Source organism: Glandiceps talaboti, chromosome 14, assembly GCF_964340395.1.
Source record: "Glandiceps talaboti chromosome 14, keGlaTala1.1, whole genome shotgun sequence".
NCBI lineage: Eukaryota > Metazoa > Hemichordata > Enteropneusta > Spengelidae > Glandiceps > Glandiceps talaboti.
In genome coordinates, this window is record NC_135562.1 from 21,316,779 (window position 1) to 21,336,800 (window position 20,022).

Genomic DNA, 20,022 nt, shown 5'->3' on the forward strand with positions numbered 1-20,022 from the left:
TTCACAGTGCACTGTTATAACTCAGTGTATACAACCATTCTCACTGCACTGTTATAACTCAGTGTATACAACTATTCTCACTGCACTGTTATAACTCAGTGTATACAACCATTCTCACTGCACTGTTATAACTCAGTGTACACAATCATTCTCAGTGCACTGTTATAACTCAGTGTATACAATCATTCTCACTGCACTGTTATAACTCAGTGTATACAACCATTCTCAGTGCACTGTTATAACTCAGTGTATACAACCATTCTCACTGCACTGTTATAACTCAGTGTACACAATCATTCTCACTGCACTGTTATAACTCAGTGTATACAACCATTCTCACTGCACTGTTATAACTCAGTGTATACAATCATTCTCACTGCACTGTTATAACTCAGTGTATACAATCATTCTCACTGCACTGTTATAACTCAGTGTATACAACCATTCTCAGTGCACTGTTATAACTCAGTGTATACAACCATTCTCACTGCACTGTTATAACTCAGTGTACACAATCATTCTCACTGCACTGTTATAACTCAGTGTATACAACCATTCTCACTGCACTGTTATAACTCAGTGTATACAATCATTCTCACTGCACTGTTATAACTCAGTGTATACAATCATTCTCACTGCACTGTTATAACTCTCTTTCTCTCTCTCTCACACTGAAATGAATGCTGCAACACAGTGTTTTCATTTAACATTTTTTTTCTTATTTCAATTGTATGTAAAACTGTACAGAGTTCCTTCATAGAAACAAATATTAAGCAGATTTCAACATTAAAATTCTGTTGCCTTAGCAACAACACATGTGCCCAATTTTGAAGGGCAGCAACATTGGCTTTTCTAAAGCAAAAAGCCTGTAAATTTATGATAAATTCAAAAACTATTTTAACATTTTGTCTGAATGATTGAAAAAGTAGACAAGATTTGAAACATTTCAGTTCTAGTGAGAACATTGCCTTGGTAATACTTTATAGTTGACATTACATTGTTACTAGGCAGGTCAAGCTGAGGTCAAAATAACCTTCAACCTCACATCAGTTAGAATACATTCCAATGGCTGCTTCTGAAGGCAGTCACATGACTGTCACCTGACAGTGAGTGATCATGTGATAAATCCTGACATGAATCTAGTTTGTACATGTAAAAGTTTAGTTCTTTTGTTCAACCCTGTCTCCCCTTTACCTGCTGACAAAGTATGCATACAGACAATCTATATAAATAGACAATCGATTTGAAAAGACAAATCTATTAAAATAGACAGACTATTTGCATAGACAATCTATTTGAATAGACAAATCTATGATATAAACAGATTATTTGGGTGGACAATCTATTTAGAGAGAGAGTCTACACTCTACTGCATGTTATGCCACACTCTTATAATACAGCATGGTGAAACTACACTTGGTCACTATTTATTGACAGTACAATGACTGAAGGTTTAGGAAAAGTGCAGAGAAACACAGAAATATCCTGCATGTCATTTGTATGAGAACAAGACAGTGTGGAACCATGTAGCAGAGAACGAGACAGTGTGGAACCATGTAGCAGAGAACAAGACAGTGTGGAACCATGTAGCAGAGAACAAGACAGTGTGGAACCATGTAGCAGAGAACAAGACAGTGTGGAACCATGTAGCAGAGAACAAGACAGTGTGGAACCATGTAGCAGAGAACAAGACAGTGTGGAACCATGTAGCAGAGAACAAGACAGTGTGGAACCATGTAGCAGAGAACAAGACAGTGTGGAACCATGTAGCAGAGAACAAGACAGTGTGGAACCATGTAGCAGAGTTTGAAATCTTCTTTGTGATTACAAGGAGTCATTAACAATTGTCTTAAATATTGCAATACTTGGTGGATATCCCATAATTAGGTGACCCAAACTGAGTTTACAAGTCTTTAGTATTCAAGTGGAAATACTTGGATTACACTATTCAAGTATAACATTAATGTCAATACGTGCCTTTTGATGATGATGATGATGATGATGATGATGATATTAAAATTGTCTTCCGGCATTGTTAGCAAAATTGATGACATAACAGAGGTTTTCTCAATATTGTACTATATAAGATTTTATTCTCTAATATTTTTCATTGTTTAGCCAAAGAAAATATGAGTGACCTAAGGGACCTTGCCACTACAAGTGGTGAGACAAGTTGTGACAAAACCATTTGATCACAAGTATTTTCTTTGGCAGAATGCAGACAAATATTGTGGAATAATATCATTATACCTCCTCAAGCATAATTCATGAAAAAAAAGGTAAAATAATTAGGTGATTTGGAATGTTTGGACTCGTATGTTGATCGAGCACCGCAGAACTAGTGATGTAGACATGGGTTGTTCAAAGACAATAACATGGCTTGTGCATGGTATAATAAACTATGTCATTGAATTATTTCTATATCATATACAAGGTTTGGGTTCTACCTAAACTATGATGTATTCAGTAAAGTATTACAAATACCCATTACTACTACTCTGGCAACCAAGGTCTCAGTTTTACTAAAACTATAATTGTAAGCTATTGAATGGATGTTGGTTTAATTCAGTCATCTCCATAATCTCAGTTTAATAGTAGTCATCAGTAGAGTCACATTTCTCATGACTTACAATATCTTGCAAAACAAATTTTGGCAACTTCCAATGTTTTACACTTAAAGTGAAAAGATTCACACAACAGATGCATAGCTATCACACACTTGTGTAGTCTACCACATTGAACAATAATTTTAGTTTGTATGTTAGTAAACGGAGACCTTGAGTGTCTGAGTAGTAACCCTAAAAAGATTGCATAAAGTCAGCTTGTGTCTCTTTAATGTCGAACAAGTCTTCATAGAAGACAGAGCACCCTCACCCTAATGTAGTTTACTTGCATGTGACTAAAATGAACACCATTAAGTGGATGTGATATGCAAGAAATTAATTGATTTTGTTAAGTGACCCTGAAGGTCAAGGTCAAGGTCAATGCCTTAATAAAAAGTTCACATCTAATTATGTCAGGGTAGACAATGAATGAAATCTTTATGTTTAGTTTTGATTTATGCAATAAATATTGATTTTTAGTAACAAAATGGCCGCCATTAAGTAATAATTGACATGAGCTTTAAGAATAACAATTGATCAAGTATCTCCCTGTCTGTATTATTTGTGAACATGATTTAAAAGAAATTGAACACAAATGAACACTACTGATTGCACATGATATGCAAGAAATTAATGGAATTTGACAATTGACCCTGAAGGTCAAGATCAAAGTATCATAAGATAGCTTGTATGTGATAATATAGGGGTAGACACTTGAATGAAGTCCCTGTGTATTATAGTTTTTGCGTTATATAGAAATTATTGATTTAGTGATCCAAATGTGGCTGTCATTCGGTAAAATTTGCATATTTCACAAAACAAAGTGACATGCATATGTACAACATAATATGTCACCTATGTGTATGGTATGAATGACATTACGTGTTACATGTCTGAGAAATGATGTATTATGTACAGACGGACGGAGCTCATTGTAGTAGCTAATTATTAACCTTACAATATTATTTCTTGATGAACATCTGTTGACAAGCCAAACTATAAAACTTTACGAATTGTAGTCCTTCTATGTAGTTGTCATTGATATACTAGAGGCATGTAATTAACAGACATGACCATATTGCTGCAAATTGAAACCATACAACATAACAATCAAATACCATGTTTATGATGTACTGTTCACTCTAATACACAGTCAAGATATCAGTTATTTCTTTGTCTTGTTGACTTTTCAATTCTAGACTTTTAATTAAGTATATTTGCATGACAGATGTTGGATGATGAACGTATTTTGTGAATGCCCTCTGTGACTTTTAGGATTACTGGTTTGACAAGTCATTTTGTGAACTGAGTAAAGTGTTATTGCCTAGCTGTACAGCTGTGTATGCAACCATAAAACTTACCACAGATATCATTTTGACATCAGCAATTTTTGAAAGTGCAATACATGGCACTGGAAACACAACAGTGATAGTGTAGAAACTAATAGATCGTTATACATATAGTATGTACATAAACCTAGATGTTTTCACCACTACAAAATGTTCGCATTTTTGTAGTCTAGTTCTCACAGGCTAATTTTGACTAATTACTAAACTTGTACATCGTGGCATTGTCTACAAGACGGCATTCTAGTCACTACTTATTTTCACATTTTTTGTTTTCCAGTGAAAATAAGGGAAAATAAGTCTTTAGTGAAAATGTCCAGGTGTACAGTACTTTCTTTGTTCAGCAGAGAATAAAGACCAGTAACATAAGGGACCTTATCCATACTTAAATACCAGTAACATAAGGGACCTTATCCATACTTAAAAACCAGTAACATAAGGGACCTTATCCATACTTAAATACCAGTAACATAAGGGACCTTATCCATACTTAAATACCAGTAACATAAGGGACCTTATCCATACTTAAATACCAGTAACATAAGGGACCTTATCCATACTTAAATACCAGTAACATAAGGGACCTTATCCATACTTATCCTCGTGAATATTGAGGAAAAAAGTGACTATTTTGAATGTTTAGACTGTGTTATTTGTGGACAGATGTGACAAATTCATTATAGCCACTGCTAATAGTAGTTTTACGTGAAATATTCTACATCAAGCTGAAACCAATCAAGGGAGTTTGTGGTGATACTGCATAGGAGCTAGTACACAGGGCTGTTTTTATTGGGAAATGATGCAAAAACTTGCAGAAAGACAAAACTTACAAGTTAATGTACTATTTCCTAGTTTTATCAAACATATAATTGGTATTCTGAATCAGCAACTTTCTGAAAAGTTGTACCCTGTATATAGTACTGCTACAAATCTAATGAACCCAATCACACAAGTTTTGAAGTTGCAGGGCGCCCTCTATGGCAGAAGTTTGGGCAGGTTTATCATTGACCATTGACTCTCACAAGATTGCAACCACAAACCTTTGTATTTCTTCTTCCACATGTATAACTTTTTTCTCTTCAAACTTCAATCACATTTCCTTTTTTTTGTTACTACGTAGAAGATATTATAGCATAAAAATGATGGAAATCCGTAATATCTTGATCCACATTGTATCAATTTAACACACAATGTATCCTTGTATCAAGCCAGCAGCAATATTGACGACATTTACACCTTGGTTTTCAAAGCTGAAATCTGCTTCCATCTTGCCTTTGATTCAAGCACAAAATGGTGAATGGATTTGGACGGCATGTGAGAGGTATGACAAGGAAATGTCAAAACATCAGCTGATAAATTAAGAAAGGCTTTTTGATTCCCTTTGCAGGAACGGAATAAAAAATGAACTCTCAATAAACATCAACTGAACCAATAAACTGACATCAATACATCAATCTTGTTTGGCTTGTTTTGTTTGTCTTTTTAACTTTCTAGTTCTTTCATATCGTATTGTTTCACACTCTAAAGCAGACAATTCTGCAAGTCTTTGAGTAAAACATGGTGGCGCACCACCCACTGGGTCTTGATATTTGGCCACTGTAAAACAAACACACACAACATATATCAACTTAAGTTAGTGGTTTGATTTTTACAGGGTACTACAAAAATAAGATAGGAACAGAAAGTTTAAGAAGTTGACAGTGAATTTTGTGTCTTCCTAAACAACTTTTACTACAGTAACTGTATCAAAGTAAACTTTGTTCCAAACACAAACTAGAAAATCAACTGTACAGCTTAGTTTGAGGCTGAATTAATTGACTTTCTACACCTACGTTATTTTGTTGGTAAATTGAATTTTCTTCTTATTAAAGGGGAACACCACTCCAGGAAATAGAGACATTTTCATAAACTATGGGTTCTTGAGAATCATTTCATGATTTTACATGACCTACAATTACTTGTGATTTCAGAGAAACATCAAATTGATCTTGTGCCTCTATAGGGTATCTTTTCTGTGGGCTATTGCATCATGGGAGTCAACAGACATAATATATTCAAGCTGCACAATGATATTCATAACTCCTGACTGCCTATACCATTCAGTGCAAATCTGTCATCTCTCTGTTTTTTCCCCTGAAATTGCAAGTACTAGTAATTCTAGGTCATGTACAAAAATGACTTTCCAGAAGCCATAGTTTATGAAAATGCCTTGAATTCATGGTGTGGCCAAGTTACTATAGTACTGCAAGTTGAAGGTGTAGTATTTTGACATGAATATACATACAGGCATTATTGTATTACAAAATGTGATGCTGCCTTGCAGTGCAACATTCTACAACACATTTCTTTTACTAAGAATTGCACATGCTCACAAGTGTAGCTACCAACCCTTGACCTTAAGAGCAACATAGAATTGAACTTGATACTGGTAAGTGTTACAAGATATTGTAAACATTCATGTAGGGTGAATAGTGCAGTTAACACTTTGCATGTGAATTTTAAAAGTTATGCTGGCTCTGGTTTCTTAGTGAGTGGTTACCCCAGGTAGCAATATTACAACCTAATAATACATATAGTCCCTGTGCACAGGTTTAGAAATTTTGTAGATGAATGGGGCAAGTCAGAAGGGGGATTATTTTTGAGGTATGACAAATGCTTAGTTTGTAGCATCTGTCAACATTAGAAAAAAATTCTACAATTCCCAATCTCTTTGAAATAAACTTTCATCTCATAACTTCTGACTTCCCCTTATAACTGTGCCAATTTATTTAAGGTGAAATGTGCCTCAGAAATGAACTGTTTAAACTTTTACTGTTACTTTGTTCAAGAAAACTCCAACCTATTCTCAGTTAAAATCAGTAGAAAAATAAGGTGGTCACTGTACAAAGTTTTAAAATAAAGGTCAAATTGTAAAGATTTTAGAATCCAATAGGGCCACCAAATTACAAATCCAATATGGCCACCAAATTACAAATCCAATATGGCCACCAAATACTTTACAAATACAGTTAACTTTATGGGAAAATAAACAAGATGGTGAACCCTCAAATTTCTCTTATTATTTTACACAGACCAGAAACAAGTTTTCCCATGGTGAAGTTTTGAGGAGTTTAGGAGGTTTGATTTTCAGTCCAATTCATTGCCAAGGCATATTCTAACTATTTAGTTTTCTATTCAGTTCAGCTTTGATGTCAGAGGTGTACAGGATTACTGAGAAATTCTGATTTCTACAAGCCAAACTGTTAACTTTTTAAAATTATTTTGTAAAAGTTACCAAAGGAATGATGACGTTTCTTCCATACATTCTGAAAGACTATCCATAAAGATGTAATGGTTAGGGGATGATCACACTATGTCATATAAATCTAATAAATGACCTTCGTTTAGAGGGGAGTGAACTTCATTCATTTAGAGGGGAGGAGGTCTGGTATCAATGAGATTGCTGAACTTCATTTTCACACATCTAACTATATTTAGAAAACATTCACACCTTCAATGATAACAGTTTCTGTATTTACTACTGAGATATTGATAAGTTTTATTAAACTTTACTGCTAATGTGAGATACAGTTCTGGTATCTGCTATTATATTAGTGTCTTTACCATGTTTTGACATTGTATCAATCATAGTCATGTGACCACTACAATTTTCATCATGGTTTACATCATATATGAATGTATCAATGTTGTGCTTGTGACGTTTACTTAGGAAGAAGGTTTTTTGGACTAAACAAATGAAGTTCCTTTATTTAGTTTGTATGACATTGTGTGACTGTCCGTCAAAGTAAGTAAGAGTTATAATATTAGTCACATATTAGAAATTACAATACATGTATGATGATGAATTTATTTATTTATATGCAGGATTTATTTTACAGAATAGCAGAAAATGTTTGTTTTTTTCAAAAGAATTACTTCTGTTATTAAACAAACAAGTATGCACATTTGATTTGCTTTTGAAAAATTTGTGTAGTATTCATGTTCAATATATTTCCCTATCTGAACTATAACTTAGGAGGGCAGTCAAGTAGATTTTATTGACTTTAATACTACCCTTACCAAAATTACTGTGGAGAACAACACCAATTAATAAAATCTAATATAAATTGCATCTATTTACTTGATATCAAATATAAGCCTTGTAACTTTGTTGTATACTCACGTTTTGAAGTTCTTTCTGGTGCCATAGGTGACATCGATGATGATGCAACTGATTTTGCTTTCGTTCTTGGTGGTGGGGATCGTAGCCGTGAATTGAAACAGTCTTTTTGTGAGCCGCTACTCCCACCGCTATAGCTAACACCCCCTCCTCTCGGAGAAGGCGATATTGCAAGGGTTCCCATGGCAACTAGATTATCAGGATTTGAACCGTTCATTCGTGAGTTACCCAGAGAAGTATCTCGTGAGAAGTAATTGTTTCTACCCGTTGGTCGGAAATAATTCCTACGAGACATCTCCACTGGTGAGCTCTCATCATGATGGCCTGCAAATAACATTAACAGTACTATATTAGAAGATGTCAATCTTTGGAATATCTTAATAGTAATCGGGGGTGGGGAGGTCGTTGCGTTGTTTTGAGGGGATAGATACTCACTTGCCAACTATTATAGTGCGCCCTCTGTGTCAATAAAGAGTACAGTGACTTTGCTTCCAGACTTATCCAGGCAGAGTCAAGTGGAAAGGTGGCACCACACTTTGATTCTTATTGTATTGTTGTGGGATATTGTTTTGTGTAAGTATCATTATGTGTTTGTATTACTATGGCAAGACACTGGTCAGCCTGTTGTCACAGTGTGTATTTGGTTTGTAGGTGCCTGTTGTCACAGTGTGTATTTGGTTTGTAGGTGCCTGTTGTCACAGTGTGTATTTGGTTTGTAGGTGCCTGTTGTCACAGTGTGTATTTGGTTTGTAGGTGCCTGTTGTCACAGCATGTATTTGGTTTGTAGGTGCCTGTTGTCACAGCATGTATTTGTTTTGTAGGTGCATGCATGCAACCTTACTACTTCAGCAACAAATGTAACATCTTTTCTTGTACCTTTGTTAATTTGACTCTAACGTGGTCATTGTTTTGTTGTTATTATTTACAGTGCCACAGCTCCCAACTCAACTTTCTCAACACAGGAATTCCTGTCATCATATAGTCTATTGATCTAGCTTGTTTATAAATGACAAAGTTTGTGTATAGTCCACTTCAATAGAAGCAGGGCAAGCCACAGTCTTGATGCTGGCAAGGTATATAAACACTGCCATTAAAACATCAAAGTTATTAAAACTGTGACTTTAGTATGTATGTATGTATGTATGTGTGCAAATGAGAGTGTGTGTGTGTATGTGTGTGTACGTGTGTTTGTGTGTGTGTGTGTATGTGTTTGTGTGTACGTGTGTTTGTGTGTGCGCGCGTGTGTGTGTGTGTTTCTGTCTGTGTATGCTTCTGTCTGTGTATGTGTGGGTTTCTGTCTGTCTTTCTGCCTGTGTCTGTGTGTCTGTGTGTATGTGTCTCTGTGTGTATGTGCGTATGTGTCCGTGCGTTTGTATGTGAGACAGCGAGAGAAAGAGAGAGTGTGCGTGTATATATGATGCACACAGAGTGAGTGCTATCATATGATTTTGCTATTGCTTATATTGTAATTATTAAAATCTAATGGAGAGAAAGTCTTGATTTGCTTCATTCAGTGGATTTTACACAAACTATTTTGCATATTATTGTATTGCACACCTGGAAAGATCCTGTCTCATCCAATAAAATCACTTGTAGAATACAACAAAAAAGCCAGCAGCCAAGCAGTATAAAGAAAATATAATACGTAAATTGCAAATCAACCGTTTTTTTTTTCCATCACATTTTAATCACATTGTGTGAAGCTATATATTTCTATATTTCTATATAAATGGATGATATGAAACTGTGTAATGTGTCAAGTTAGACTGTAAGATACAACATAACATGGCAGGAATGTTGTATCGGTAAGAGTTCCTTTTGTACCGTACCCCATAGTTTAAAATTTCACTCCATTTTGTCATTATTTTATTCAGCCTACTACACCGGTTATGCATAGAACTCGGCTCAAAGTCATACGCTAAAAACATCAACACTGGCAAGTTAAAATGTTGAAAACATTGTGAAATTTTCAAAAGTCGTTCAAAAACTCTATCAATAGTTGAATTTAACGGATAAAGATTTCACTGCGTTGGGTAACTGTTACAACTGGAAGTTTTTACAATGTTGATGTTAGCATGTCTACGTACGTTAGTGGCTGTATGAAAGGCGATAGATGTGTCAAAAAGAGGTGTATTTGTTCACTGTTTAAACTGATGATGATGATGGTCGATGTTCGGCAATCCATGAATAGCAAGGAAACTATATTTTCAACATTGTAACTGTACAGGTTGATGATGTTTACAAATAATTCAAAGTAGTTCCGATGATATTACTATAGTGTGATGTCAAAGTATCGTAATATGAAATGTATGGCTTTCATCTTAGTCTACTTTGACGTCACACCCTGGGAATATGAGGGTCTATGTATATAAATAAAAAGTTGTTAACTTAGGTGTACAGTTGTTACAATGTTAGTTGGTGTGGTTAGGGCAATGTGTTGTTTTTTCCACTTGACATCGTTAGGAGTAATGGATGGGTGGGGGTACAAAAGGAACTCTCTCTGTTGTATATTATAGACTATGTAAGTCTGTAAACACAGTTTGATATGACAATAAAGTCAGTTACATGCAAAGTGAATACATCATAACATCTTTCAATGTCTCTTCCAGTTTCTCTTTGTCACATAATCGCAATTTCCATCGAAGAACGACAAAAATACTCCATGACAACACAATTTTCTGTAATTGCTAAATATTGGACTATTTTGTGACAATGTAAAGAACACATGGACACAAGGAAAGGCTGCAGGCACAAATATTTTGACCCTCAGTCATGACACAAAATAGAATAAATTCACATGCTTTGTCACTCTGAAAACAGTGAATTTGTGAATGACTCACTGACACTTCAAACAGTATGTAATACATGCAGGACAATACACAATCCGTGCAGGACACAATTCACTTCTAAAAAAAATAGCGCAAATTAAAGGAAAAGATGAACAATAACAGGTGCTTGGAGTTTTAAAAAATACCGCCAATGGCGTTGTAGCACAACTGTAGTTTTTAAAAATGTTTATCCATATGCTAGTCTATGCTAACAATAGGTGTTTATTTGCTGAATAACTATCCAGTTGCCTATCCAACCATGTTGCTATCTTTACGATAAATGCTATCATTTGGCTGTTGCTATGGGCGTGGTCATGTTGTTAGATATATTTGCATACATTTGTGTATGTTTTTGTTCACTTGTGTATGAATTCCTGATATTGTCTTTGCAATATACGTGATCATTTGGCTGTTGCTATGGGCGTGGTCTTGTTGCTAGGAAAATTTACATACACTTTTTGAATGTTTATTCAATTGTCTATTAAACCCTGTTGTTATCTTTGTGAAATACACCACCGTTTGGCTGTTGCTATGGGCGTGGTCATGGTTACTAGGGTATTTGCATACATTTTTTGAATGTTTATTCATCTGTCTTTCTATTCCTGTTGTTATCTTTGCAATATACGTGATTATTTGGCTGTTGTTATGGGCGTGGTCTTGTTGCTATGCAAATTTACATACATTTTTTGGATGTTTATTCAATTATCTATTAAACCCTATTGTTATCTTTGTGAAATACACCACCGTTTGGCTGTTGCTATGGGCGTGGTCATGGTTGCTAGGGTATTTGCATACATTTTTTGAATGTTTACTCACTTGCTTACCAGATGATGTTGTTATTTGACCAAATTATACTGCCATTTGGTTGTTGCTAAAGGGTGTGGTCATGATCGCTAGGGCCAATTTTGTCAAAATGTTTTTAAGAAAATCTGCAGAATAACAGTTTCAGAAACATCTTGCCAAGTTTCAGACTAATTGACCAAGTACTTTTTGAGATATAAGTTTTTGACCAAAAATGAACATTTTTTACACCTAATTTGCATATCACTCATGGAATCATGGTATGCTTAATATTTCTTCGTCCATACATCCCTAGATACATTCCCATTAAATTTCAGCCCAATCTGCTCAGTAGTTTTAGAATTATAGATTTTTAACCAAAAAGACACATTTTTAGCCCTAATTTGCATATCACTGATGGAATCATCCCGTCATGAACAAATCTTACTTTACACCCCCTTAAGAATGTTCCCACCAAATTTCGCACCAATCTGCCCAGTAGTTTCTGAGTTTAAGTTTTTTGACCAAAAATCACATTTTTTGACCCAAATCACACACCTGTGATGCGATCATTTTGATTTGAACAATTTCCCAACTAGACACCCAAAGTAATGGACCCATCAAATATCGTGGCAATCGGTTCAGTGGTTTTTGACTTTAAGTTGTTTACACACACACACACACACACACATCCACACACACACACACACACACACACAGACAGACAGACGCCGGGCGATCCCTATAGCACTACTGAACAAGTTCAGTTGTGCTAAAAAACCAGGAGAGTTTGGTTACTGCCTGTACCTGCCATGTGTTGAAAAACACCATTATAAGAAGGCAGTAATGGTGGTAAAACCATCCGCTTGGACAAACCTGAGAAATAAATACACTTCTCAACATCCTATCTCATGTTATATTTAAAAACAAACTCGATCAAAAAAAAAAGGGGGAAAAAAGGTAAAATAAAAATAATAATGATTTGGAAAGAAAACATATCTTAGTCTGAATAAAAAGGAATGAAAACAATGATAAAAAGAATACTAAAAGATTCCAACTAGAACATAATAGTGGTATGATGACTATTTTAATGTTATCAGTGTAACTGTCTGGTCAGTACAAAATACAACATGCAGGATATTGACAAATAAAGTAAAAACTATATTTTAAATCATATTTCATTCCCAGTTTATGATTTTATTCCCAGTTTTACTGCCTTCTTTTCCAGGTTTTTGTCTAGCATGGATCATGAATAATAAAACATGTTCCAACTTCAACGACTATAAAACTATACCCATGTTTTATTCTCATCATAAATGAAATATTCACTTTCTACTGTATAATACACCTTCCCAGTACACAGCGCCGTCTGGTGTTCAAGTGATATGAGTGGTTGGACTGCAACAAATCATCTGTTTACCAGTATATCTAAAGTTACTTCAATTCAAGAATCAATAAAAAGCCAAAACATTGCATGAAGTGTACCATTCTAAACATTCTCCAATCACCTATTCATATCACAGCTCCAATGTTGATAGAGGGCGCTCTATCCTGGAAAGGTCAATCAATGGTCAATCAATTCAATGATAAAATTATCAGACTTTGTAGAAACTAAGGGTTTACATAGGGACATCAAATCAATCTGTCAGATCTTACAAATTTGCATTTCATATTTTCATCAATTCATTTTTTACCTATAGTCTGTTGTCCTGGTTTTGTTAACCAGTGAACATGTTAATTATCCATACCGCATTACTTGCATTACTGTGTTAGGATTACTACAAAACTACCAGACAGCACTCTGATAACAAAACATGCACACATCAATTATAGTGACATTCACATCCCTATATAACAATAGAATAGTCCAACCTATTCATTCATAAATTAGAAGACAGACTAGACCAACCCAAATCACATATTTATATAGGGATGTGAAAGGTGAGTTAGTAAAATTCTTAAACATGGTTTGTGATTCTCTTCAAAGTAAGGTGTTTATGTAATCTCTACACACTTTGTAAAATGAAACACTAAATTATCAGTTGGATGTATCCGTTTTAATCATGTCAATCTTTTAAACTATATTCTGCTTTTTTAAAATTCAATATCATTTTTTCATTACACTTTTTTGAGCTGAGCTTCACTGTATTGAGACTATCCAGTTTCCATGTTTGGTTTTTATTGACAGTAAATTTTATTTCACAAATGTGTCTTCCAAACTCTAGATAATGAAATTGCATCATATACCGTCATATCATCTAGACTAATACATTGTTATCATTCCACTCTCGCCGACTTCCTCTCTTGCCGATGTGTGAGGGCGCTCTGTCAAGGTGTACCTACATTACAGACTACATATCATTCTAATACATGTAAACTAATGTATATATTGTATCATACAAGAGAATCACAACCCATATTATATATAGATATATTTGTTATTATTTTACACATATTACTACTCTAATCTTTGTCAGAAGACAGATATTACGTACCTTTCGCCTCTAACCTATTGGTATGACCCGTTGTATCATTACTTCTTCGTTCTCGTTCTCGTTCTAGTCGTCTTTCTAAATTCCTAAAATCTTCACTTGATATATGTCTATTGACATCATTATGTTGACTATATGATGACAGGAATTCCTGTGTTGAGAAAGTTGAGTTGGGAGCTGTGGCACTGTAAATAATAACAACATAGACACCAATGGTTAGAATGATTGATTTATATCAAGATATGTAGAGACAAGGAGATTACAGTCATGAAAATATCATAACTCATCTAAAGTAAGACATCTTGTATTAACAGAGTTAAAATTAAAACAAACAAAAGAGTTAATCTGCCATCACATTATGACATTATCTGTCCATTTTACAGTTTGAATAAAACAGTAAAGATTATTTTTTTCAGTGTTTGTCACATGATCATAATGATTATTTTGTTCTAAAAAGTGACGCAATTTGTATTACTATTTTTCATGCAGACATCAAAATTTCTATAATTTCTCCGTGAGGTATTAAGGATATTTCTACTATGTCAGTCCCTGAAGATATTTAGATTTATAACATTACTAATGCCTTAAGACATGTAATGTACACTGTAAGTTTGAAATATATCACATCTGTTAATGGAGAAGAAATATTAAAAGTACTAAAACCTGTATTTATCACAGCTGAATATGTATGTGATTGGATTCCATGGTATTACACTGAATATAATTACACTGATACACCAAGTATTCTATGGTATACACTGATACACCAAGTATTCTATGGTATACACTGATACACCAAGTATTCTATGATATACACTGATACACCAAGTATTCCATGGTATACACTGATACACCAAGTATTCTATGGTATACACTGATACACCAAATATTCTATGGTATACACTGATATACACCAAGTATTCTATGGTATACACTGATACACCAAGTATTCTATGGTATACACTGATACACCAAGTATTCCATGGTATACACTGATACACCAAGTATTCTATGGTATACACTGATACACCAAATATTCTATGGTATACACTGATATACACCAAGTATTCTATGGTATACACTGATATACACCAAGTATTCTATGGTATACACTGATACACCAAGTATTCTATGGTATACACTGATACACCAAGTATTCTATGGTATACACTGATACACCAAGTATTCCATGGTATACACTGATACACCAAGTATTCTATGGTATACACTGATATACACCAAGTATTCTATGGTATACACTGATACACCAAGTATTCCATGGTATACACTGATACACCAAGTATTCTATGGTATACACTGATATACACCAAGTATTCTATGGTATACACTGATACACCAAGTATTCTATGGTATACACTGATATACACCAAGTATTCTATGGTATACACTGATACACCAAGTATTCTATGGTATACACTGATATACACCAAGTATTCTATGGTATACACTGATATACACCAAGTATTCTATGGTATACACTGATACACCAAGTATTCTATGGTATACACTGATACACCAAGTATTCTATGGTATACACTGATACACCAAGTATTCTATGGTATACACTGATATAATTCAACTTATTGAGGTGCAACACTTGTCAAACTTTTAAGCTGATTTTTGTACTCTGTTATTGCTGATCATAACTAAAAGTATAATTAAAAATTTTTGAAAAAATCTGCAGATGTAGAAACTAGTCAAATATTTAATTTTTTTTTTGAAATCATTTTAGAGTACTGTACTGTCTGTAGAGTATTAAAATATAAGTTGTTGTTTGTGCCATTGTAATGACTACCTTTGGTTTAGGGAGTGGTTACAGGAGTAGAAATGATGACAAATATATCAATCTAATAGTACTACTGTTGATTAATGTTATACTGTAAATGCTAGCTAAAACTCAGTATAATTAATACTTTTCATTGAACTATTTCAACTAAATTACTAGCAATAGTATGTATGTATGTATGTATCACAATATTAATTGAGATATTTTCTATTACTTTTATATACACACAAAACAATAAGTGTTCATTCAAATTTACCATCATCACACTATTGTGGCCAGACTCTACAGAAATTTCCAGCCACAAAACAACAAACTGTCTATAGATTGGTGTGATTGTCATACATTTTGCTTTCATCACTTTCACCTTTCAGTTTTGATCGGTTTGCCCTTTGATCTTGCCTATTAAAAGTTTAGAGATGGTGTTGAAATGTACACTGAACAGCTGTCTATCTGTTCCCTTTACAACGCTATGTACAATGGTTAGAATTTTATTGTTTGACAATTTGGTTTGGAACTGCTCCGTTTCTGAGCCATTAGGCAATTGTGAGTATATAACAATACAATGAACTTTTGATAGTCAGTGCTATTTATCAGATGTCATTTACGCTTACATTTCCTACATTAACTCATCCATCATTTAGTTAGGTTCTTTTAAAACAGTCATTCTGTCTCAATCTCTTGTTATTGTTGTCTTTTTCTTGTTATTGTTGTCTTTTTCAGTAGATAAATAACATCTCACCTTAACTTTACAGTAGTTAATACAGAACTCAACTCAACTGAGGAAAGCTAGAATTATCTGAAACCTTTGCTAGCTGTAACTGAAGTATTATTTTTATGACTAGACAACCAGGTTGATTTTTATCTATAAGTATAAACTGTAGAGTAACCAGTTTAAATCATAGTATCAAATTCAACTTTTGTTCCAACCACAACTTTCAAAATTTTACCTGAAATGTTTACCTGCACAGTTCAGTCTTTGTCAACAGATTGACCCACTAATTAGTAGATGTGACCTTATGCAGACATGCACCTAATATGCCTGCAAGTTTATATTTGAATGTTGAAATCATTACAGTGTACTAGGGGGCACTGATTTTAGGTGTGAACCCAGAAATCAATTGGATTGATTGGATTGATTGTACCATCAAATATGTATAGAACTACACTAATATATTCACCTACAAGTACAAGTGATCAAACAGTGTACAATATTAGGAGTCCATTTATTTATCTAATAAAAACAATTTCATAAAACATTCCAGTTGTAGCTAGTGCAGATTTAAAATAATCTCAGTTGAGATGAAAGTTAGGTTCATAATTGTAAATAATCTCAGTTGAGATGAAAGTTAGGTTCATAATTGTAAATAATCTCAGTTGAGATGAAAGTTAGGTTCATAATTGTAAATAATCTCAGTTGAGATGAAAGTTAAGGTTCATATTTGTAAATAATCTCAGTTGAGATGAAAGTTAAGGTTCATAATTGTAAATAATCTCAGTTGAGATGAAAGTTAGGTTCATAATTGTAAATAATCTCAGTTGAGATGAAAGTTAAGGTTCATAATTGTTAATGTTCCCTGTCAAAATTGTGGTGCCAAGGCCAACACATTGAAATCAATAAAAGTTTTATCAGATTTCCTTCCATTTAGCAGTTATCTTAATTTTAGCCAAAAATATGGTAACCATGGTATTAAAGCTATACTAAATATTAACACTCATTATTACAAATGAAAATTTCTATTCAGTCAATTTATTTTCAGATGTAAATTTGATATATTAGCTGATATCTGATCAGTATTGATTGGTAGGGATATGGTATAGTAGTACAATATATCAGTATTGATTGGTAGGGATATGGTATAGTAGTACAATATATCAGGTCTCAGATATGACATGTCACAACAGTTCATTGAAGTATTCCTATGACTATCCTAATGAGATAGCAACAACATTTTGGATTCAATTCCAAAAATATTTTTGACTGTGTTTAGAAAGTTTCTTTTTTTAATTACCACAATGAATCCTGAACACTTAGTGGTGCAAATATCATTATATTTAAAGAAATCAAACAAATGTACATCTATCAAATTATGGCTACATTTCATGGACTACCCTGGGAAGGCAATACTTGTATTTCTAGCTACTTACAGCTTTAAGTATATTGCACTGATCAATCTTTTCAATAAACGCCATTTTTTGAAGCCGGAAAAGTGCAATAATTGGACAAATAAATACAATTATGGTTGCTAGGACAATTCAATCACATAATATTATTACTGTAAAATAAAGTGTGATATAGACACGATATTCACAATGTGCTCTCTTGCTATTTATACAAATTCCCTCAGAAGTGGTTGGGGAAATGTTTGCCATAATTTATAGTAACAATACACTTATTTTCAAACATCCTAAATGCATGATATTGTCTGTTTCTTCAAAATTACCAAAATGTCTTCTGCTGTTCATGTTTGAAAATTTTTTTTTAAAATGTTAATACAATGTGTACATTTATCCTTCCAAATTCTGATCCAAAAATTGGTTTCTAGAAATATTTACAAATGAAAATGATACATAGATTTATTAAATGGGATGAAATCATAGCAGACATAGTAAATACCAAGATACATAGATTTATTAAATGAGATGAAATCATAGCAGACATAGTAAATACCAAGATAGGACAGTTATTGTGGTTATTGAATGATTATGATTGATATTAAGCTTACAAGTAAACAGACTTACACACTGTATGATTGACTGCAGTGAGTGATTAGTGATGAAATTGACAACAGCACAATACCACACGTAGTAAACACAGACTGACTGGCGTCTAGCTAAATGCTAATATCAACCCCAAATATTACATGCAACAGATAAGTTAACGTGATACTGTCAAATATCAATATCTATTCTGTTATGATATTGTACATTTATGAATTCATCTTTTGGTTAAATCATTATGTGCACCAAAATAAAATAATTCATTTTTTGAATCATGGGAAAAACAAAACACAATATTTGGAATTTGTTGTCTATGCCAGAGAGCTTCTCACCACGATGCTTTCATTCAGTAGTGTCTATTTCATTAAGTATGTGGAGAATGTCTTGAGAATGTCTTGAGAATTTCTCAGAATGATAATCTTGGAGTCACAAACTTTACACAGATGGAAATGTGATGGCAGTTTAGTACCCCTTAGACTATGTACAATTGAATACCCCTTAGAATATCTGCAGTTTAATACCCCTTAGGCTTAGAATAGAGAGGTTTAGATGCGTGTATTTATGTGTGTTCTATACGCGTAGCGTCATAGTCACATGATTTGAAGCAACCCATGCGGTCTGTATCAGACGACGCTACATCAAAATGGCGGTCTACACTTAACTATAAATATGTCACATGTGTTAAGTTTTTGTCATTTCTCTTCAAATAAATGTCGTATTTTTTATATCAAAGTTCACAAACATAACTGTAAACTAATTGTTTAGTTTTTCGTTTGGGTAGGTGCGGAAGAAATTGCAAAAATATTGACAAATTATACCGACATATAAAGTCATGTGTATGGCCTTCTGGACAGAAGATGTCAATGCGCTCATGAACATTCCACTGTCTTTCACGTTTATGTTCTGAACGCGTAACTAAACACAGCTTTGTATGTGTCATTATGTGTACACCTACCTGCACGATATTACTCCAGTACACATACAAGTTCTAACGTGTATCTAAACCTCTCTAATATCTGCAGTTTAGTACCCTTTAGACTATCTGCAGTTAAATACCCCTTAGAATATCTGCAGTTTAGTACCCCTTAGACAATCTGCAGTTTAGTACCCCTTAAACTATCTGCAGTTTAGTACCCCTTAGACTTTCTGCAGTTTAGTACCCCTTAGACTATCTGCAGTTTAGTACCCCTTAGACTATCTGCAGTTTAGTACCCCTTAGACTTTCTGCAGTTTAGTACCCCTTAGACTATCTGCAGTTTAGTACCCCTTACAATATCTGCAGTTTAGTA

General features: G+C 33.9%; 1 protein-coding gene across 1 annotated transcript in view; it reads right to left on the reverse strand.

Moving 5' to 3' along the window:
- Positions 1-748: 748 nt before the first annotated feature.
- LOC144445518 (uncharacterized) overlaps positions 749-20,022 on the reverse strand; it is a 121,248-nt gene continuing 101,974 nt past the window's right edge. The window contains exons 3-5 of the mRNA XM_078135105.1: positions 14,212-14,393; positions 8,112-8,432; positions 749-5,545 (exon numbers count right to left, since the gene is read on the reverse strand). Of these exons, the coding sequence (XP_077991231.1) occupies positions 5,400-5,545; positions 8,112-8,432; positions 14,212-14,393 (649 nt within the window). The 3' untranslated portion in view covers positions 749-5,399. The remainder of the gene's footprint in view (positions 5,546-8,111; positions 8,433-14,211; positions 14,394-20,022) is intronic.